General features: G+C 44.4%; 2 protein-coding genes across 3 annotated transcripts; both read left to right on the top strand.

Moving 5' to 3' along the window:
• The first annotated feature begins 1,393 nt into the window (after positions 1–1,393).
• Positions 1,394–8,516, top strand: LOC129711676 (complement C1q subcomponent subunit B-like). Of its 2 annotated transcripts, XM_055659503.1 has the most exons (4): positions 1,394–1,553; positions 4,683–4,798; positions 4,869–5,060; positions 7,185–8,516. In XM_055659503.1, exons 3-4 carry the CDS (start codon positions 4,886–4,888, stop codon positions 7,739–7,741), a joined length of 732 nt encoding a protein of 243 aa, XP_055515478.1. In that variant the 5' UTR covers positions 1,394–1,553; positions 4,683–4,798; positions 4,869–4,885; the 3' UTR covers positions 7,742–8,516. The 2 variants fall into 2 exon arrangements, with proteins under 2 accessions (XP_055515478.1, XP_055515477.1); XM_055659502.1 differs by lacking the exon at positions 4,683–4,798 and having other exon boundaries at positions 1,396–1,553.
• Positions 8,517–13,705: 5,189 nt separating this feature from the next.
• Positions 13,706–21,635, top strand: LOC129711675 (complement C1q subcomponent subunit C-like). The gene is made up of 3 exons (XM_055659501.1): positions 13,706–13,837; positions 16,273–16,475; positions 19,620–21,635. The coding sequence occupies exons 2-3, from the start codon at positions 16,307–16,309 to the stop codon at positions 20,171–20,173; spliced, it is 723 nt and encodes a 240-aa protein (XP_055515476.1). The 5' UTR covers positions 13,706–13,837; positions 16,273–16,306; the 3' UTR covers positions 20,174–21,635.
• The last annotated feature ends 1,367 nt before the right edge of the window (positions 21,636–23,002 follow it).

The raw sequence follows: 23,002 nt of genomic DNA, 5'->3' as shown, positions 1-23,002 counted from the left end.
GATTAGTATAGTTTACCTTAGAGACCCAGCATGGAAACAGGCCCTTTGGCTAACAGAGTCCACACAGGCCAACAACCCCCCCCCCACCCCCCCCCCCCCCCCCCCCCCCCACCCACCCCTACCTACACTTGTTCTCTCCTACACACTGGAGACAATTTACAGAAGTCAATTAACCTACAATCCTGCACGTCTTTGGTGTGTTGGAGGGAACCGGAGCACCCGGGGAAAGCCCACACCGTCACAGGGAGAACATACAAATTTTGTACAGACAGCACTCGTAGTCAGGATCGAACCTGGGTCTCTGGTGCAGTAATGCAGCAGCTCTACCTCTGTGCCACTGTGCTGCCCCACAGTGAAGTAGAGTGTATCGGTGGAAATCCTACTCAAGTAGCTTGTTATGCTCTGGTTAATGACAAACTGTTGGAGTTTCATCCATCCGGCTAAGTGGAACAAATAAAACCACATCCTTTAAATGGTGGACATTGGCATCTGTGTTTACCAGAGACACTGGAGTCAAATCTCACCTGAGGCTATGACATCCAACCCCACTAAAGATACTGGTGTTTGCCCCCACCAGAAACACTACAGACTCCCACCACCAAAGTCACTGGAGATTCACCCTATCTGAGACACTAGAGTCCACCCCCACATAAGACACTTGAGTCTAACCCCACTAGAGACACTGGACTATATCTTCAATGGGACACATGGGCGTTTACCTCCACTGGAGGCAGTGAAGTCTACCACCACCAAAGACACTGGTGAGTCCCCCAACCAGCATGGGAGCATGGTGGTACAACAGTAGAGTTGCTGCCTTACAATGCAAGGGACCTGGGTTCGATCCTGACCAAGGGTGGTGTCTGTATGGAGTTTGTACACTCTCCCCGTGACCACGTGGGTTTTCTCCAGGTGCTCCGGTTTCCTCCCTCAATCAAAGACGCACAGGTTTGTAGGTTAATCGGCTTTGGTAAGAAATATAAATTGTCCCTAGTCTGTGTAGGATAGCGTCAGTGTACAGGGGACGGCGCGGACTCAATGAGCCGAAGGGCCTGTTTCCACGCTATATCTCTAAACTAAACCAAACTAAACTTAACAGAGACACTTGAGTCTACCCCACCAGAGTCACTGGACATTCACCCCACCTGAGACGCTTGAGTCTACCTCCACCAGAGCCTCTGGCGCTTCAGCAAGGTGCCTGATTACCTTGCAATGTACCCGTTAAGGGGGAACCTGCTGCAGGGGGGAGAAGAATCATTAAATCTCTCTGGTTTTATTTCTCAGAAAAGTAACTTCAAATTCTATTTTTTTCCTCTCGTGCAGAATAAATGCAAGAGCGAAGTGCAGATAAAGTTTTGACGGGGAAGTGAAACTTGGCAGCGATGCTGGTTGAGCTCAGGCTCTCATTTGAAAGGCTTCATATCTGCCAGATTCTTTCACGCAAGCAGCCTAAGCCTCTCTTCTCAGTGCTCCAAGCCTTTCTCGGAAACGATATTTTAGATACTCCATTGGGTTCATTTCCTCAGCAAACTCTCAGCCTTCAGACAGCATTCAAGGTAGGTTCTAGCAAGTACCAATTGCTAAATCTTCAACTCTTTTGTATTTAAACCTCTGGGTTGAAAAACAAATCGGTAAACCCAGGGTTAACTCTTTACTCGCTGCCAAATTTGGAGGCAGTTAGTTTTATTGAAGAAGCACTTTTGATTCAGAGTTTTGCTCACAATTTCATATTAAGGAATCTTTGGCATTTTGTTGAGAGAATGTGCCCTTAATATCAAGCTGAAATAAAATTAAAAAAAAAATCTTTATAGTCTGTAATTCTGCAAGCGCATCTGTTCCTTATTCAGAAGTAACTGATCGCACCTTTGGAATTATATTTTATTCCTTTATAGTATTCCTATTGCAATGTCGGGGCAGGGATGTTTAGGTGTATTTTGTACGGTCTGCTTCCACAGGCAAAAGAGATTTGAGCAATTGCAATTATTCATTAACGTGATTTCAACACAAATAGGCTGTTTGAATGTGAAAGTTAGTGGTGCCTGATCCTGACCGATTATTTACATATTCTGGTACTGACCATGGATTAGTATTGTGTTAGATAGTCTGAGTTAAACAGCATAGTCCCTTCAGTTCAACTTGACCATGTTGACAAAGTTGCCCACTTGAGCTAGTATCATTTGCCTTCATTTGGACTACAGTATTATGCCTCTAAACCTTTCTTATCCATGTACTTGTCCAAATGTTGTTTAAACATTGTAATTGTACCCATCGCTCCCACACCCTTTGGCAGCTTGTTTCACATACCCTCCACATTCTGTGTGCAAAATGTTATTCCTCAGGTCCCTCTTGAAGTTTCCCTCTCTCATCTTCAGCTACACCCTCTAGTATGAGGAAATCAAGAAACTGCAGATGTTAAACCCTTGAGCAAAGAAAAAAACAGGCAGCATCCGTGGAAAAAATAGACAGATGACCTTTTTTGTGTCAGGACCCTTCTTCACCAGACTGACCTAAATTGTTTAGGGTAGTCACGGTGGTGTAGAGTTGCTGCCTTACAACGAATGCAGCACCCGAGACCTAGGTTCGATCCGGACTATGGGTGCTGTCTGTACGGAGTTCGTACGTTCTCCCCGTGTCCTGCGTGGGTTTTCTCCGAGATCTTCGGTTTCCTCCCCCACTCCAAAGACGTACAGGGTTTGTAGGTTAATTTGCTTGGTAAATGTAAAAATTGTCCCTAGTGGGTGTAGGATAGTGTTAATGTGCAGGGATCGCTGGTCGGTGCGGACCCGGTGGGCCGAAGGGCCTGTTTCCGCGCTGTATCTCTAAACTAAACTAAACTAAATGCTGCCTGGTTCAATGGGTTCCTCCAGCACTTTGTTTCTCTTTCCCTCTAGTTAAAGACTTCCCTCTCATGTGAAAAAGGTGTGAACTTAACTACCACCCTCACGACTTTATCAACCTTAATAAGGCCACCCCTCAACCTCCTAAGGTCTGAGAAAAATTCCCAACTTATCAAGTCTCTTATAAAGCACACCTTCCTGTCCCAGTAACATGCGCATCTTTTCTGCACCATTTCCAGCCTAATGCCATTCTTCCTGTGGCTGATCTGGTGTCTATCTACATCTAGTGAAGAGTCACAAGCTGAGTTGTACACTGGACTGCACTCAATACTCCAAGGATGTTCTGGACAATAACTTGTACAGTTGTATCGTATGTCCAATCTTTTGAACCTCAATGCCCTGGCCGATAAAGAGAGGCATGGTGAACACCATCTTCACCACCCTATTTACCTGTACGGCCACTTTGAGAGAATTATGTTATTTTTATTATCAGTCACTCTGTACTACGATACTTTCCAAAGCCCTATTGTTTGGTTTGCAAGTCCCACCAAGTTCTTACTTATCACAATTCAGCACTTTGCACTTGTTCGAGATAAATTCCATCTGCAATTCTGCTCGATTCTACTGAGATATTAGATCACCATCTTCACTGTTCACTATGCAAACGATGTTGGTGTCATCTGCAAACTTATGCCATTTATATTCATGTTGAAATCGTTAAAAGAGATGTCAAACAACAGTGGACCCAGAACTGATCCCTGTGGCACACCACTGGACACAGGCATCGAATCTGAATACCAACCTTCCACCACCATCCTCTGATTCCTACCACTAAGCTTGCTTTGTTTCCAACTGGCTGGCTCGCCCTGGGTCCCATAGGTCTACCCCTCCAGACCAGCCTACCAACATATGTCTTTGTCAAAGGCCTTGTTGTTTTGAGCAGGAGGGAACGGTCCTACTTTGGATTGAACTTTGTTCCGAATGGGAAGCAGTAGAGGTTAGTTCCTCTTCTCCCTCTGGGCAAAGTCTGGTGCCAGATCCTTGGACCGATTGAGAGATCCAGAAGAAGCCCAGTCTGTAAATACCATGTGGTTGCCACGTGGGCCAGGAATATGTCTGGCCATCCATCTATGTAGCATGTAGAGTCTGAAGAAGGGTTTTGGCCCGAAACGTTGCCTTTTTCCTTCGCTCCATAGATGCTGCTGCACCCGTTGAGTTTCTCCTGCATTTTTGTGTACCATCTATGTAGCAGACCATCTACTGGAGGCTGGAATGGAACCTGCACTTCACCTGCCATGACTTATTTGTGCGTTCCTCTCACCTGAAAACTGTGTGAGCTATTAAAACATAACGTGTTATAGTCATCTTTATGTATTCAGCGGGTCAATAGAACTGCCTCTGCCTGTGTCACATACTGAACGTTAATAACCTTGTCCAATGGCACTGCCTTCCATGTGGGAATTACTGGGAAAAGATCTACTACACAAGGTGGAGTACATGGAAATGAGCATATCCCAGTGGACACCCCATTAACAGGCATGGCAAGTGCAAGCAGGGTTTTCCACCACTCCTTGAAGAGTGAACTATGTGGGTGGCAACTGGTTATGTGGTAGGAATACTGGACCACTGGTGACATCAGTGGGTCGCTGATGGTTCATGTCCTTTCTACTTTCTCATATTTACCCACAAATAGTTTGCGAGCATCTTATTTTCTTGAGGATGGCACCACTTTAAATGCAAATTGTCTCGTTAGAATTATGTTCACACATTAATCTCTGAGGATTTATGGTTATCATCTAAATGTTTTGGCAAATTATCTCCAATACCTATCTTCATATCCCTCTCCAGAAGGAATCCAAGACGTTGGAAGCCCCTTTGGAAATGAAGTAGTGCTTATGTTTAAAGTGTCCACAGTCATCCCAATTACTACATATTTGGGACACATTTCTGGCAGAATATACAGGGTAAGATGACATGTTTGTTTCAGACTCCAAAATGATTTGCTCCATTGTCATAACTATTTTATTTTTATAGTGCTGTCAGATAGGACAATGTCACATCGAATACATCACGTGGGACTGGTTCTGCTGTTGCTCCTGATGGGGTCGTCAGCTCAAGACACTTGCCCAGCCCCCTCAATCCATGGGAGTCCCGGGCTCCCTGGAATTCCTGGACGTCCTGGGAAAAATGGCCTGGATGGACCACAAGGGATGAAAGGAATTCCAGGTAATTCACTGATGTCCAGCTTTCCAAATCTCTTTTAATGATAATACTGCTAAATCTAATCTCAGAAAAATGTCTGAATTCAGAGTTATAGAGTGATACAGAGTGGAAACAGACCTTTCAGCCCAACTTACCCACACCAGCCAACATGTCCCAGCTACACTAGTCCCACCTTCCAGTGTTTGATCCACATCCCTCCAAACCTGTTCTATCCATGTACTTATCTAGCTCCTTCTTAAATGTTGGGATAGTCCCTGCCTCAACTACCTCCTCTGGCAGCTTGTTCCACACAACCACCACCCTTTGTGTGAAAAAGATACCCTTCTGGTTCCTATTGAATCTATTCCCCTTCACCTTAAACCTATTTCCTCTTGTCCTCAGTTCACCTACTCTGGGTGAGAGACTCTGTGCATCTACACAATCTATTCCACTTATGATTTTATACACTTCTATAAGATCACTCCTCATCCTCCTGCACTGCAAGGAATAGAATACCTCCTCATATAGCTCAAACCCTCTAATCCTGGCAACATCCTCATACATCTTATCTGTACCCTTTCCAGCATGACAACATCTTTCCTATAACATGGTGCCCAGAACAGAACACAATACACTTGTAAAGATCTGAGTGAAAAAAACGTGGGATGCAATTTCTGCTCCCATGCAAACTGCACTGATGATAATGTACCTTAGTTGCAGAACTAAAACTACTAAACCAGTCTAAAGATCTTCATAAAACATGCAAACCAGCAAATGAGTTCAGTTTCACTGATTACACCAAATATAAACTACCATACTCTAAAGTGAGTTCAGAATTTTCAGATAATTGGGAGTAGGGGATGGTCTTTACAGGAAGCAGGGTGGGAAGAAGTGTAGTCTAGATAGCTATGGGAGTCAGGAGGTTTGTTGTAGATGTAATTCAAAAGTCTGTCTCCTGTGATGGAGACGGTGAGACTCATAAACCGTAGGGAGATGTCGGAGATGGTCCAAGTGAATTTGAGCGCAGGATGGAAATTAGTCGTGATCAAGTTGGTGAGTTCTGCATGGGTGCAGGAGGCATCACCGATGCAGTCGTCAATGTAGTGGAGGTAGAGTTCGGGGATAGGGTCAGTGTACGCCTGGAACAGTGATTGTTCAATGTACCCTACAAAGAGGTAGGCATAGCTGGGGCCCATGCAAGTGCCCATAGATATGCCTTGGATTTGGCGGAAGTGGGAGGAGTCGAAGAAGAAGTGTTGAGGGTAAGGACCAGCTCTGCTAGGCGGAGGAGAGTATTGGTAGACAGAAATTGGCTGGTTCTGCAGTCGAGGAAGAAACAGAGAGCTCTAAGACCTTCCTGGTGGGGGATGGGGGTATAGAGTGACTGGACATCCATGATAAAGGGCCTGTCCCACTTAGGCGACTTTTTAGGCGAGTGCAGGGGACTCTGTGCTTGCCACATGTTCGGCAGAAGGTCGCCACATGTTCGCTGGTGGTCTCTGGTGAGTCTCCTTCATGGTCGCGAGGAGTCCCCGCATTCTTGGAACTCGTCGCGGCTTCAGTATGGTCGCCCCAAATTTTTAAAACATGTTGAAAAAAGTTCTGCGACCAAAAATTGGTTGCCATGGAGAAAATTTGATAATCCTGTAGTCATAGGTGCAGTTGTAGTGGGGTCGCCATGTAGATATGGGTAGTTGTAGGGAGTTTTAGTTAATCGTCTTTGCTGACCGGGCATTTTCATTGGCTCATTGGGGAAAAAAACGTAAGCACGAGTACTGTACACTGTGCTAGCCGTCTTAACCTTCCTGCTCATCTCGGTGTGTGTCTGTATCACCTTGGCTTTGCACTGTGTGAATTTCAGACAGCGCTCCCCCGCTTTCCCTGGCCCCCGCCTTGGCAATGTGTTTGTGTGTGTGTGTGTGTGTTCCACTCTGACAGTCGCCGTTCCAGTTCCCGGTTTTTCAGGTGACTGCCGGGAAAATCGCCTAAGTGGAACAGGCCCTTAAGGATGAGAGAGTGGGGGCCTTGAAAAGGGGGTTTGGTTTTCTTAGTTGAGCCCTTATCCTGGTGTTATGGCACACGTACTTTGTATTTTAATGGTAATTTGATTAAGACAGTTCATGTGGTTTTTGTCCTCCTATTTACCAGGTCCTCCTGGTTCGTTTGGGTTGCCTGGCAGTAAAGAAGAGAAGGGTGAGCAAGGCATCGAAGGCCCCACCGGAAAAGTCGGACCTGATGGTGAGAAGGGAGAAAAGGGAGAAAGGGGTGCACCGGGAGAGAAAGGTGCACAAGGTGAAGTTGGAGACCACACAAACACCCTGAAGTCAGCCTTTTCCATGGCACGAAGCATGGACAACAAGCCAAGACCAGGCAACACAATAGTTTTTGGAAAGCAGATCAGCAATGAACCAAATAACTACCATGCTAGGATGGGAAGATTCCAATGTAATATCACAGGCCTCTATTACTTCACATACCATGCTACTTCCAAGGGGGCACTCTGTGTCAACTTTATGCATAACAATGACATAGTAGTCAGTTTCTGTGATTACGTTCCCAACACTTTCCAAGTCAGTTCAGGGGGAGTAGTCCTTAACGTGGCTAAAGGTGATGAAGTCTATCTCAAGGCTACAAACCACAATTCAATGCGAGGCACGGAGGGAGCTGACAGTGTATTCAGTGGGTTCCTCTTATTTGCCAATTAAACTGGCTGTTTCATCAGTTGTCTCTGTGGAAAACAAATAAAACATTTTATTTAATATAAAACAAAGATTGGAAACAACAGCAGTAAATGATTAATTCCGGTGCCAGAGGTTTCTCTGCTTAATACAAATGAGAATATTTGACATTCTTAAGATGGAAAAGTTGGTTGTCTTTGGTGACAAAATTTCAGACAATGATGTAGTACTGATGTCCAATCCTATTGCCCTTTTTCAAGACCTCACCAATTTCACTGTAGCAATTGTCCTTTCTTTGGTCACAAGCTGAAATCAGTTTTGATCTTTGTTATAAACCTGATTGATCTTGTTTTGAATTGGAGATTCTATGTCATTCATAACCAAATTTTGTTTGTATGTGCCTGTGAAATGGAGTCAATTATTAAAGTTGCAGATCTCCTTTCCTCAACTCCCATTGCAATAATTCCATTGTGAACATTGAGTAAAAGTCATCATTTCCACTTGTAAATTAGTAACCTTGACCTCATATTCAATATCCAACATCTATCTATGTAAACAAGCAATTTATACCATTTGCTCCAGAGGCAGAAGTTACAATGTAAGCAAAGACTTCTGTATATATACATTAAAAATTGAATTAATCTAGTCATTTGATTCAATGTTGAATTGTATGGAAAGTAAATAGTTCAAATAAAATGCTACCTATACATTCTGTGTAGTGCTGTAGGCAATGTGCAGTTTATTTGTAGGCAAAAAGTTGTCAGTGTGCATCTATATAATTAAAAGTTTCATCTTGACCACTTCCTGTCTACGCTGTATATTGATTTTAGAAATAACGCTACTCTATATCGGTACTATTTTTGGCCTTCTTACTCACAGTCCTCCTCTGCTGAGGCAACCCCGATTTTCCGATCAATTAAAAATAAAAAAGTGTTTAAATGAGTGTTTAAAAACTTTTGAGATCAGCTGATTGGTCCTCTCGCCTGTCAATCACCATGATGAAGGTAACGCCCCTTCTGGGGGGAGGGCAGGACTACAAAACCCGGATACCTGGACATGAGTCAGTCACTCTGAAAGATCGTGAGGTAGAGGCCACAGCTCTGATTCTGCTGTGAGTCTACTGAACTGTGAGTCTACTGAACTGTGAGTCTACTGAACTGTGAGTCTACTGAACTGTGAGTCTACTGAACTGTGAGTCTACTGAACTGTGATTCTACCGAACTGTGAGTCTACTGAACTGCGAGTCTACTGAACTGTGATTCTACCGAACTGTGAGCCTACCCTTTATGTGCTTTATGTGATTTATGTGGTTATGTGCTTTATGTGCTTTATGTGCTTTATGTGGTTAACCCTTTATGTGCTTGCAATAAATGATTTGTTAGCCAGCAACATGCTTGCAATGAACGATGATTTGTTAGCCAGCAATGTGCTTGCAATGAATGATGATTTGTTAACCATTAATGTGCTTGCAATAAATAATTTGTTAGCCAGCAATGTACTTGCAAAGAATGATGATTTGTTAACCAGCAATGTGCTTCCAATAAATGATATGTTAGCCCTGAATGAAATGAAATGAGTTGTTTGGCCTGCCCTGTGCTTTTGTTTTTGCTTTGGCTTTGCTTTGCTTGAGCTCAACTGAAATGAAAGCAAATGGATTGTATTGTTAGCTGGTCCCACCTGCCATGTGCTTTTGCTTTTGCTTTGCCTTTGCTTTACCTTGACCTCACCTGAAATGAAAGCAAATGGATTGTATTGATGGCTGGCCCCACCTGCCCTGTGCTTGACTTGACATGAAATGGATTGAAATGGATTGTTGGCCCTGCACTCACTGTGCTTGACTTGACTTGACCCACAACACCCATGCTAGCGCACCAGACCCCCCCACCCCCCCCCCCCTCCCCCCACTGGCCACCAATATTGGGATTGGTGGAGATGTGGAATATTGCGTTGGGAGACCAGTCCTCCGGTGTGAACCTGGGACGCAACGGGTCCCACTTAGTCTAGTATCAGTTAAAAATTCAGCTACATTTATCAACAATTTTGTTTCTATCAGTATACCCTACTATCAGTATATCCTTGTTGATATTGTAACCAATCAACTAATTTTAAAAGAAACTAATTCCTGCAAAGCATAAAATCAACACATATTAAAATAATATAAACTATAAAATTTGCCAAACCAAGTCTTTGAGATAGAAGATTCCAAATTTTATCCAAGTTGTCACCAAAAGCAATCTCCCAATTTTGTTCCTTGCTGTTGGTGTTTACGGGGATTGTGGTTTTACAAGCTGTTAATATTGTTTAAGGGCCTAACTTAATTAATACATTTTATTTCTTAAACTTAAGTAATCATTTTGTAATAAAAATGATAAACTAGATTTAACTCTAGAGGTGCCAGTACATTGTATTGGTGCATACCATCACAAAGGAAGCGCTGGGTATAGTTTAGAGATGCAATGCAGAAACAGGCACTCTGGCCCACCGAGTTGGCACTGACCAGCGGTCCCTGCACATTAACACTATCCTACACACACACACACACATTATTTGCACTTATACCATGTTAATAAACCCACAGGGAGGAAACAAAAGATCTCGGGAGAGACCAACACAGTCACAGGGAGAATGTACAAACTCTGTACAAACAGCGCTCGTAGTCGGGATCGAAGCTGGGTCTCCGGCGCTGCAAACGCTGTCAGGCAGCAACTCTACCAATGCACCATAGGTAGGAAAATGTAACAGAGGATACACACAATGGCCTTCAAGAATCGTACTGGTATCACAAGGCACCAGACACAATGACAAGTTTTTAAAGATGTGATTAATCTAGATCAGGTGCAGAAAAGGTTCACAAGGGATGCCGGATTGGAGGGTTTGAGCTATAAGGGACTGGATGGCCTGGGACTCATTCCCAGAAGTGAAGGAGAATGAGGAGTAACCTTGTAGTGCTTTATAAAATGATAAAGTCCATAGATATAGTTAGAGTCCTTCTAAAACCACATGGCATTAGTTTAAGGCAAAAAATTTAAACAAACCTCAGGGGCAACTTTTTCACATTGTGGGTGGTGGATGTTTGCATCGAGCTGCCAGAGAAGTTGACAGAGGCATTTGAGTGGCTTCATAACAGCATTTAAAAGACACTTGGACAGGTATATGGATACTAGAGATGGAGAGTGATGTGGGCCAAACCAGGGCAAATGGGTTAGCATGAATGAGTTGGGCCCAATGGGCTCTTTCTGTGCTATGCCTCTCTGACTTTAAGTGATTGGTAGAACCAAGTTGGGGAGGGTGTGGTATTTGTTGGGCAAATAGAGCCAGGGGAAGGTGAGGTAAGGCCATTGTTCAGATAAAGGCCAGTAAGCGAGAGGTTGAATCAGAAGTCAATTCAAGTCAATTCAAGTCAAGTTTATTATCTTAAGGGCCTGTCCCACGAGCATGCGACTGCATGCGGCGAGCGCGACCAAACCAGAAGCGGGGGCCGCGCGGAGGTCGAGTGATCCCGTACGAGTTGACGTGAAGTTCGAGCGAAGTCCGCAGGAAGTTCGCGCTAGGCGTATGCCATCAAGATGCTGCGTACGGCGTCGGGACACTGCGCACGCCCGTCGAGGCCTCAATGCGGCTGCGGGCCTGCAGGCCATTGCCACGCGGAATTTTTGGACAGTGTCAGTTTTTCGGAGCCCCGCGCGATGTTGGGACCAGCTCCGTACAACTCCATACGGCTCCGGCGATCGAAATGGGATCGGCCCCGCGAGGCCGTATGGCTCAAGCGACCACGTTACGTCACGCTTGCCGCATGCAGTCGCATGCCCGTGGGACAGGCCCTTTATGCACAAGTAAAGTGAGGTACAAGTACAATGAAATATCTTGCATGCAGTAGCATCACTGATATATAGACCCAATCAAAACATAAATTAACCATACAAGACACAGAGAATTTCTGAAAGGAAGAAGACTGTAGAAAAAAAAAAACAAGGCATGAGACATTGGTGCAAAAATAAAAAGAAGGAAAGAAAGGGTAGGTGGAGCTGGGTGGGGATTGGAGGGGAAATGGCAGTGACAAGTGGAAGATGCGGTATTGTTCTTCTAGCTTGTGTTTGGCCCCACCCTGCAGGTGCCCTTGGTTGCAACAGAAGGGAAGCCATGTTTTCTGAATAAGAGGGGCAGTTCTGAAGTCCTCAAATGGCCAACCACTTCTTGGGATCAGCTACAGCAGAAATAGAGAAACTGAGAGCTGCGGACGGTGTCCTTTGAAAAGACAGGATGGGAGGAGGTGGAGTAGAGGTCGCTGCGGGAATCCATAGGTTTATCAAAGATTTGGTGGAAAGTTTGTCTCCTGAGGTAGAGACAGAGAGATCTAGAAAAGGAAGGGAAGTGTGTGAAATAGTCCAGGTGAATTTGAGGCTCAGGTGACAAAGGTGATAAAATGATGAGTTCTGGAAGAATGAGGGAATCAGCACCGATGCATTTGTTCATGGAGCAGAGAAAGAGCTGGGAAGGAGTGCCAAAGTAAGGACGTAAACTGTTCTACATAGCCAACAAAAACACAGCCATAGTTGGGGCCCAAGTGAGTGTCCATGTTTACACCTTTGATTTGGAGTGGGCAGGATATAAATACAATTTGTCCAGATATGAACATGTTCTGCCAGACAGGTGAGTGTGTTGCTTCACCCACAATACACGGATGGCGCAATCAAAGGTGAAAAAGGTCCCCCCCCCCTCAGATCACTTTACATTTCTTACTATTGACTGTAAATCTATGTCCTCTCGTTTTATCGACCTCTGATATTTGGAAACATCAATCTAGTCTACCATATCTTCTCTGAGAAGTCATGTTATTTGACCTCTTTCATGACCTCTTAAGCTCCTCCTCTCCATGGAGAATAGATCCCGTCTCTCCAGTCTCTCCTCATAACAGAAATGCTCCATTAATTGAACTATCCCGATGAATCTCTCCTCTGTGCCATCTCTAACACCATCACATCTATAATGTAGTCACCACAACTCCAGTTGAGGTCTGCCCAATGTTTAGTAAAGTTGGTGGATCCTCTTGTTGCTCTGACTAATGAAGGGCAGTATCCAACAAGCCATCTTAGTCATGTTATCTGCTTCCATTACGGATTGGACTTGCGCACTGAAGTCCTGCTGTTCCACAAGGCTTCGAACATCTCTACTATTCATGTTGTATGTCCTAGCCTCATTAGAACTCTAAAAATACATGACCTTAAATTTACCGAATTTTAACTCCACCTGCAATTTCTCAGCCCATTTCACCAACACATCAATATCACCCTGTGGCCTTTGACTACCCTTCACTCTGATTTCAACTCCACCATGTTTAATGTCTTCTGAGAACTTACTGATTATGCCGCCTGCATCCATATCCAAATCGTTCAACCATATTACAAACACCAACAACGATCCCTGTGGAACATCACTAGTTACAGGAACAGAAGCACAGAAACAACCCTTCACCAGCACCCTCTATTTTCCCGTTGCCAAGCTAATTTGGGATACAATTTACCAAAATGCCTCAACTGTGATGGCAGAAAATCACTATAAATGCTTTGGGCAATGCTCAGTTGAGGCCACCAAGATCTTGGACCATTTACATCGATGTGATCCAAACTCCTTTACAAAATTGCGAAACAGGATATTGTTATCTCTCGGCACCATAACAAATTCTGCAAATACTTCAGAAACATCAGATGTTGTTAATTAAAACTGTCAGCCTCTATATTTTGTGAATCAATCAATGTTCTGTTTGCATATTTGTTTCTGTTTTATACACAGTGAACACCATGAATTAAAGAGATTGGCTTGAACTCAACATGCTGTTCTCATCCTAATCTTACATTAGACAATAAATGTTTCACAAACAACTTCAGTGCCAGTAATAAAAAGGGAACTGAAAGTTGGCATTCTTGATCAGACAGAGGCGTCAGTTTGAGTACCAGAGCTTGTACATCAAACTTCCAGACCCTCCCTCTCTCCCACTTTCCCTCCCTCCCTCCCTCTCGAAAAGCTACATGTTCATCTACAACGTTTAGAATTGTGCAAACCCATTCTGCTCCACTAAAGTCTCGCTTCTTAGAATTCTCTTTGCAAAGCTTCCATCGACATAAGGTAAGAATTCAAACCTTTGCATAAAATTCCAAAGAATAAATCTGTTTCAAATATTTTATTAACTTGTTATATTAAAATGATTCATATATTAAAGTTGAAAAAAATTAACCCCTTCAACACTAACCATGAAGGCTTTCCTTTGATATGTAAAACGGTTAAATATGAAAGGGATCAGTTCATCCCCTTGATTTGTTTATTTATTTAATTTTATATTAAATGTGGAGTGAGTTGAACCAACCTTATCAGCTAATGTTATATGATTTTGCATTGAAAGATGAATGTTGAAAGAAAAATGACAACTGTAAACCATTGTCTTTAAGCCATTTTAAGAGACCTACAGTCAGCTTATATGATCTCTGACTTGATAGGAAGGAGAAGATAATCCTTTATTTGTGTGAAGATTGCACAAGCTTATTACTATCAGCAGAGTGGAGGTTAGAAAATGATATGTGTTGCCAACAGATAGCGGAAAGAAGCTGAGCATTAAATATTGCATTATGTAATAGTTAATGTTAACACAACCTCTGGACTCTAACACCGTTAGTCAGTATTTATACTCATAGTTGGGTTGTAATCTTCATTCTTAAGTGACACGAGTTTGAGCTGTAATGCACCCATAGAAACACAAAATAATAGGAGCAGAAGTGAGCCATGGACTGTTTGGATCTGGCCCACCATTCAATATGATCATGACTGATCATTAACCAGTACCTGCCCCTTACAACATCCCCCTTCACTACCTTTCACCAAGCTTTCCAGTCACAGCCGTTGCATCTGTTGTTTCTTCACTTGTCATCATGTGGACCCTTCACCTGTAACCTCAATGGGATAGAGGTATGATCATGCCGGCCATGGCTCCTCCACTCATACACCCTCCTCCACTTGCGAACCTGTCGCCCATGATTGCTCCCATAACCAAGGCTCCGCATCCAGCCTCACTCCGCCAATGGTCACTGCATCTGTGAGCTCTCCAACTGTAGTATTAGTTCTAGAGATACAGCATGGTAACAGGCCCACCGGCCCACCGTGTCCATGCCGGCCACCCGTACACTAGTTCTATCCTACACCCTAGGGACAAAGTACAGAAGCCAATCAGCCTACAAACCTGCACGCCTTTGGAATGTGGGAGGAAACCGGAGCGCCTGGAGAGAAACCACACGGTCGCAGGGAGAACACCTACAGACTGCGCTTACAACTGTTGTCAGATACAACATCCCCATTCTTGTATTCAGTGGAAATACAATAAACTGCAGATGCTGGAATCTTGAGCAGCTTCGTGGAGGGAATAGGCATGCAACATTTTGGGTCGGGAACCTTCTGTCAGAAGTTCTGTGAGACCTCTCTCAATGAACCCACGTTGCTGTTATATTGTAGATATTTTCCCAAATAAGGTAATTCAACAATTTTCCTATAGCCAATGTAAGGCTCACCAGCCTGTAGGATTCGGGTTTATTCTTATTGCCTTCTTAAACAAAGGAACAGCATTCTCTAGTCCTCTGATACCTTGTCTGTGGCTAAAGAGGATACAAAGATCACTGACATGGCCCCAGATATCTCCTCTCTCGCCTCTCTCCATAACCTAGGATTGATCCCATCAGGTTCTGGGAACATTTGCAGATTAATGCTCTTTAAATGTCTCAACTTCTCTTCCTTTCCCATGGTCACCCTATCCAAGAACTTCCTCGCTATGATCTCTCCACCCGTGATCTTTCCACCCAATATCACTCCATCCATGACCGCTCTGTGCATGATGTCTCCACCCATGATCACTCCCCATGACCACTCTACCCATGGCCACTCCACTCGTGATAATTCCACCTATGGTCACTCTATTCATGATCTCTCCATTAAACCTTTGCTCCCTTGGTTTTGACAAGGGAAACAGATCCTCTCCATTTACTCCACCCAGGTCTGTCATAAATGTATGCACTTCAATTAAATTAGCTCAATCTCCCTTATTCCAAAGGAACCAACCTCAGCTGATCGTTTTTGTAATCCCAGCCCCATCTACGTAACTCTTTGCTATCTCCTCTTCAGTGCACAGATCTGTCAGAGGAATGTAGAAGGCATTCAACATTAATACTCAATTGTGCTACGAATCCTGTGCTTCTGCTTTGTTGCCCAAAGTCCTGCCCCCACTTTGAGCAACACCTGGGGCTCAGGGCACCTCAGAGGTTCATTGCCTAAAGTTAGCATTAGATACGTGAGGCTTGAGTTCAGCAGCCAGGGGAACAAAGGTGCAGCAAAACAGAGAGCAAGAACGCTGAATTCCGGCTGATACATAAGTAGTTCCTCATTTCTTTTTCAGCGGAGGTAAAGATTGATTCTTGCAAAGTTCATCAGATTTCACTTTCCTGATGTATAACAGCCCAACGTTTTGCTTGGTTAATTAAGTGACGTCTAAATGCTTTTTGCTGTCTTCATTCCTTGTTTAGGTTTTCGGATCCTGCCGACTTGGTCAAACAAACCATGGAATCCAATTGTATTTCTCTGATGCTGCTGCTAACAGTGCTGGGTGCATTGGTATCAGGTTTAGAAACGGCCTCTGGAATTCCTGGGATACCTGGGAGTCATGGAGTACCAGGAATGTCTGGCAAAGATGGCCGAGATGGCCCGAAAGGAGCAAAAGGAGATCCAGGTAAAACATGCAGCCACAGTAAACCCACTCCCGCTCAGGGGCACCACACTTCCAACTCAGTTATTCCACTCGTGAAGCACAGGCCAAAAGCGAGCAAGTGGGATGATCCCTAGTCCACATGCTGTGGAGGCTTACAAACAGACAGCAAATGAGCCTGAAGTAGGGTCTCGACCCAAAACGGCACCAAATCCTTTTCTCCAAAGATGCTGCCTGACCCGCTGAGTTACTCCAGCTTTTTATGTCTATCTTCACGTTTCACATCAAATTCTTTGCTAATATAGGCGACAATTAATCCCGCTCTCTGTGACTGCAGCAGAAACTCCATACAACAAAACTCCTCACAGCAAAAGCTTTTCACTGTACCTCGGTACACGTGACAATGAACTAAACTGATACTCTCTCCTGCCTTGGTCATTCAGTGATTCCACAGGGGTGATGGAGTTGGGAGAAGGGAGTGAGCAGGAGAACATGGTCAGAGGGTGGAAGAGGTTAGCTGGGTTAGTGGGCTGACGTATTACTGCCCAATTGTCACTGGGACCAACCCGTCAAGTCAAGTCAAGTCAACTTTATTTGTCACATACAAATACAAGATGTGCAGTGAAATGAAAGTGGCAATGCCTGCGGATTGTGCAAAAAACTGCAGAACAGAATAGAACAAAATCAATATTTACATAATAGAAAAAAAAACAGCACTTTTAAAAAAACACAACACAACAGTAAATTAGTCCCTGATGAGATAAGAGTTTACAGTCTGATGGCCTGTGGGAAGAAACTCCGTCTCATCCTCTCCGCTTTCACAGCATGACAATGGAGGTGTTTGCCTGACTGTAGCAGCTGGAACAGACCGTTGCTGGGGTGGTAGGGGTCCCCCATAATGTTGCTGGCTCTGGATCTGCACCTTCTGATGTATAGGTCCTGTCGGGGTGCGAGTGTAGTTCCCATAGTGTGTTCGGCCGAATGCACTACTCTCTGCAGAACCTTCTTGTCCTGGGCAGAGCAGTTCCCAAACCAGATTGTGATGTTGCCGGACAAGATGCTTTAAACAGCCCCTGAGTAGAAGCACTGAAGGATCCTCAGAGAGATTCTGAATTTCCTCAGCTGCCTCAGATGGTAAAGGCGCTGCCTTGCCTTACTCACCAGAATGGCAGCGTGTGATGTCCATGTCAGATCCAGGTATTTAAAGCAGCTCACCCTATCCACAGTATCCCCATTTATCTCCAGTGGCGTATATGTCCTCGGATGTTGTGCCCTTCTAAAGTCCACAATCAGCTCCTTAGTTTTTATGACATTCAAGAGGAGGCTGTTGTCCTGACACCAGAGTGCCAGATCAGCCGCCTTCACATTGTTATCATAGATCAGGCCCACCATCACAGTGTCATCAGCAAACTTGATTATTGAGTTGGAGCTGAACCTAGCCATACAGTCATGTGTGTACAGGGAGTACAGTAGGGGGCTGAGGATGCAACCCTGGGGGGATCGTGTGTTCAGGGTGAGGGTGCTCGATGTATGTCTTCCCATCTTGACTACCTGGGGCCTGGCGGTGAGAAAGCCCGGGACTCAGGCACACAGGGGAGTGTTAAGCCCCAGTTCCAGCAGCTTCTCAGCAAGTCTGGTGGGGACTATCGTATTGAAGGCTGAACTAAAGTCAATGAACAGCATCCTCACATAGCCCCCATTCTGGCTGTCAAGGTGAGAGAGAGCGGTGTGCAGAACCTGGGAGACCGCATCATCCGTGGATCTGTTCGAACTGTAGCGGTCCATGTTGCGAGGGAGGAAGGCGCAGATGTGGCTCTTGACCAGCCTCTTGAAGCATCTAAGACGCCCATTGTTCAGATCCACCCACTAGAGATCATACTCAAAACTCACACCTCACCCCTCACACTCACTCACATCTCCCACCCTTAAACATGTTGCCCAGACAATATTCACACACACTCACACCCTCACCCTCACGCACACTCACATCACCCTCAATATTCACACACACACCCCCTAACACACACACACACACACACACACACACACACACACACACACACACACACACACACACACACACACACACACACACCCTCTTATCTCAAATCTCACAAGTACTGGCAGCTTCACACATTTATACTGAAACCTTCAATACATCGGAGGGGGGAAGAGATTAACTTGGGTCAATACGTTGATGTATCCCAGCCCATTTGTCACTGGGACCAGCGCGTCTGAGACTATCCCCTGTTTCAGATTCACCCACCCAGAGGTCATCCTCACATTTCACACCAAACAACTCACCCCCCAGATCTCACACCTCACACACACTCACACCCTTGCCCTCACATTCACACTCCACATCTCACAAAGGTGGCACAATGGCTCAGTGGTAGAGTTGCTGCCTCGCAGTGCCAGAGTCCCGGGTTTGATCCTGACTACGGGTGCTGTCTGTGTGGAGTTTGCATGCTCTCCCTGTGACCGCATGGGTTTTCTTTGGGTGTTTCGGGTTCCTCCCAGGTTCCAAAGACATGCAGGTTTGTAGGTTAATTGGCTTCTGTAAATTGTCCCTAGTGTGTAGGATATAACATGGTGTATGGGTGGTTGTTGGTTGGCATGGACTTGGTGGGCCAAAAGGGCCTGTTTCCACACTGTATCTCTGAACTAAACTCTTAAATGTACAGCGCAGGCACACTTTGCTCTGGTCACTTCATCACTGTGCCCTGATACCTTTATTTGACTAGGGGGCTAATCACATCCCCCCTCCTCATGACTTTATCCAATCCTTAAGGCCCACAGGCTTTCAGACTAATGTCTCGACTGTCATTCCCCACATAACCCTCAGACAGAGACGCACAGCCGGCCTAAAGTCCTTTGTAAGGCAGGCGAGGCATATTGAGTGATGGAAAGACCTTAGATCATAGGCCACTGAGTAAATTTCACAGAGACCAACTCAAACAGAATCCCCACTGCCCATACACACTGAGTATTTATCACAATGGTACAAGTGGCACTCGATTGCTGGGCAAGTCTATGATGGTCAGAAGAAAGCGTGCACTTATATATAACGTTTCACCACGCATTGCAAAATTGTCTCTCATTATATGTCGTAGAATGAAAGAGGACTGCATTCCTCAAAAAAGTGAACGTGATATGTTTTCTGAAAAGGGCCCTCTGTTTCGGCTGGTGGTCTGGAGGAAAGCGGTGACAAGGGCGATCCAGGAATCAAGGGGCCGATTGGGAAAAGGGGACGCAGAGGACCATCAGGCAACAAAGGAGACCCAGGCATCATGGGTGTAATAGGGGAGAAGGGAAAATCAGGAGACTACAAGAGCACTTTGAAATCTGCGTTTTCTGCAAAAAGGAAAGTGTATACATACCCACCACGAGACAGCCCCATCAAATTTACTGATATCCTGTCTAATGACCAGAACCACTACGACAGTAGCACAGGAAAGTTCACCTGCCACATATCAGGCTACTATTACTTTGTGTACCACGCGACCTCAAATAACAACCTGTGCGTTAACATGAATAAGAACGGAGAGACGATAACTAGCTTCTGTAGTCATGGGGATTTCGTTCAGGTCAGTTCAGGAGGCCTTGTGCTTCATTTGCAGGTCAGTGACAAGGTTTGGCTTGAAGCAACTGTGTACAACGCCTTAATGGGACAAAGAAATCATGACAGTGTCTTTAGTGGGTTTCTTCTCTTTCCGGATTAAGAATGATTGAAATATTGAGGAAAAATCTCTGACGAAACACTTTGTTGGAAATTATACACCATTTGCCGATTAAAGCCTAAATAATATACTCTCTCTTCTCTAGTTCATGCCTTCTCAGTCAAAGTCAAGGTCTGAAGAAGGTTGCTAACCCGAAACATCACCCATCCTTTATTTGCAGAGATGCTGCCTAACCCGCTGAGTTACTATAGCTCTTTGTATCTACTGTATCTATGAGTTGTCACCTCTTTGTGAACAGGCCACAATGAATGGCATTAGGGGGATGGATATTGTGCCATGGAGCAAAGAACAGTCCTTGAAAAATGGACAGACTTACACCAACACAATAGGTCACTGTAAGATGCAGCAATGTGGAAGTCTTGGGGCACTGTTGCTTGAGAAGCTGAACTTTGTGTTATGTTAAGTCCTCACCACAGGCCATAGTTACTGCATTGATGTTAAACTAACTTCACTGAGACGGCTGCTGAGCCTACACCAGGGTGTAAACAGCTCAGGTTTCCTTCCCTGCACTCACTGAATTGTCCCCATTTAAGATCTCGCAGGCCTGATATAACCTGGAGATAACACCAGCACCCAGCCCAAAGCACCAAACACAACCACCACCCCAATCAGTCCCTGCCCAACACCAGCCCCAGCGCCAACCCTAGACCCATCCCCATGCCCATCCCTAGCCACATCCCCAGTCCTTACTCCATCCCAGCTCTAACCCTCACTCCAGCCCAACCCCAAAAACAACCACAACCACAACCGCATTCAGCCCCAGCTCCAACACCAGTGCCAACCACAGTCCATAGCCCCATCCCCATCCACATCCTTAGCCCAACCTTAATTCCTTCCCAAGCTCCAGCCCCACCCTCAGAGCTACCCCAGCCCAACCTCAGCCCCAAACCCAATGTGAAGTTTGGATATTATGCATCCTAATGTGTTCAATGTGACATACCGCTGTCTTTTTCATCGCAGTTGCCACCTATTTGGCTGTTAATTGCTTGGCCTGGAAGCAAATTACATCCCTCAAACATATTGGCAATCTCTCAATTTACAAAATCTTTGTTGTGCTTCAGTGCAAAACCTGACAATTATATTTTTGAAAGATCATATCATACACACAATATAATAAGTATGCTGGAAGAATGTACTACTTGCAGTATAAATACATTGTAATATTTTGTTAACTTCGTAAATACCTGATTATTTCAAGATGAATTTCAAAGGATCAACATATATCTGAAAGTCTAGTTCACAGGAATAGTTGTTGTCATTCCTCACTATGGAAACCCTCACTCTATTAATGTTGTGGGGATTGAGTAGAAGATAAGTATTTTTTGTCATTTATTGTTTTTTTTCATTGCTTTCTTCCAAAAACCTATTTCCACATATGAAATGTACATAAAGATATTACTGAACTATTAGAGAAAATATCAATAAAAATTTCTTAGATTGAGAATTTTGTTCACTGCCTGATGTTTCTGATTTCAATTCACAGCCACTTCAATGCTGCCAAATTCAATCAATAAGTTAATGATGAAGATAGACCATGCTTTGCAAAACAGTTTCCAGGTAGTACCATGGAGTTTCAAAGTGCAAACCAGGAACAGTATGTGTATTTGATGCTCAGAGTCTCAGGTTTCACTCTGCCTTTTAAAATAAATAAGAGTTTAATATCGAGTGAACACATTATAGAATCATAGAGTCATCGAATCACACAGTGTGGAAACAGGCCCTTCGGCCTAACTTGTTCCAACTACACTGGTCCCACCTGCCCGCGTTTGGTCCATATCCCTCCGAACCTGTCCTATCTATGTACCTGTCCAACTGTTTCTTAAATGTTGGGAGAGTCCCTGCCTCAACTACCTCTTCTGGTAGCTTGTTCCATACACCCACCAACCTTTGTGTGAAAAAGTTACCTATTAAATCTTTTCCCCTTCACCTTAAATCTACGTCCTCTGGTGCTCGATTCACCTACTCTGGGCAAGAGACTTGATTTTATAAACAAGTGTAATAAGCGTAATAATTAATGCAATTATTTTGTCAGTGTGTTTCATATTGCTGTTCACCATAAAGAACACAGTGATGGCCTGATGCGGCAAAATAAGTGAATATTCTCAGAACTGAAGAGAAGCTCCCAAAGGAAATCAGCAGTTCTCTTTAAAAAAAAACACAACATAGCCACATTTCTTCCACTATCAAGTATCAGAGAACTGAGCATGAGAGTAAACTTGGATTTTGCAGTGCCCACTGCAGCTGAAGTTGTGAAGATCAATAAACATTTTGGCATTCAAAACGTTTCCTCTGATACCCTTGCTCCAAGGTCAGGCCAGAAGATAAGAGATGTGTGTCCATTAGTGCAGGGTGGTTGGGGCAAGAAAATTAGACTGGGGCTTTTAGTGACATTTGAGTCGGGGTAGCAGATTGGCGTGAGGGGGATTGTTGGGAGCAACTTTAATGAGGAGTTGTGGCAATAGCAGACATTAATATAAGCAGGAAAGACACTTCAAACCAATGTAGGGATGGCTGCATAAATAACCACCATTGAGAAGATACTAGGCAACCAGCTCACAATTGGAAGCTCCTTACATGATTTGCTTTTGAAACTAACATGACAGCTCTGGTTATTTTATGGACAATAGGACTATCTGAATGAGTGTACATCAAACCAGGCACACAAGTCCTCAGTTAGGATATTCTTCATCATTGTGACAGAGATCAAGTGACATTCCACTTCTTGGCCACAGCTTCATTGTCTGATCCAGGACAAATTGTTTGTGATATTTTCACCAACAAAATTGAAAGCTTTCGACCATCTCCACTTTG

Source organism: Leucoraja erinacea, chromosome 30 (assembly GCF_028641065.1).
Source record: "Leucoraja erinacea ecotype New England chromosome 30, Leri_hhj_1, whole genome shotgun sequence".
Lineage (NCBI taxonomy): Eukaryota > Metazoa > Chordata > Chondrichthyes > Rajiformes > Rajidae > Leucoraja > Leucoraja erinaceus.
This window is presented reverse-complemented; position numbering and strand designations above follow the sequence as displayed.

What these genes read in the sequence shown, in the direction of transcription:
- LOC129711675 (XM_055659501.1), top strand. Translation starts at nt 16,307, where the DNA reads ATGGAATCCAATTGTATTTCTCTGATGCTGCTGCTAACAGTGCTGGGT. An exon ending in AGGAGCAAAAGGAGATCCAG is followed by an intron (nt 16,476 to 19,619) that starts GTAAAACATGCA and finishes TTTTCTGAAAAG; the next exon opens with GGCCCTCTGTTTCGGCTGGT.
- LOC129711676 (XM_055659503.1), top strand. Translation starts at nt 4,886, where the DNA reads ATGTCACATCGAATACATCACGTGGGACTGGTTCTGCTGTTGCTCCTG. An exon ending in AGGGATGAAAGGAATTCCAG is followed by an intron (nt 5,061 to 7,184) that starts GTAATTCACTGA and finishes CCTATTTACCAG; the next exon opens with GTCCTCCTGGTTCGTTTGGG.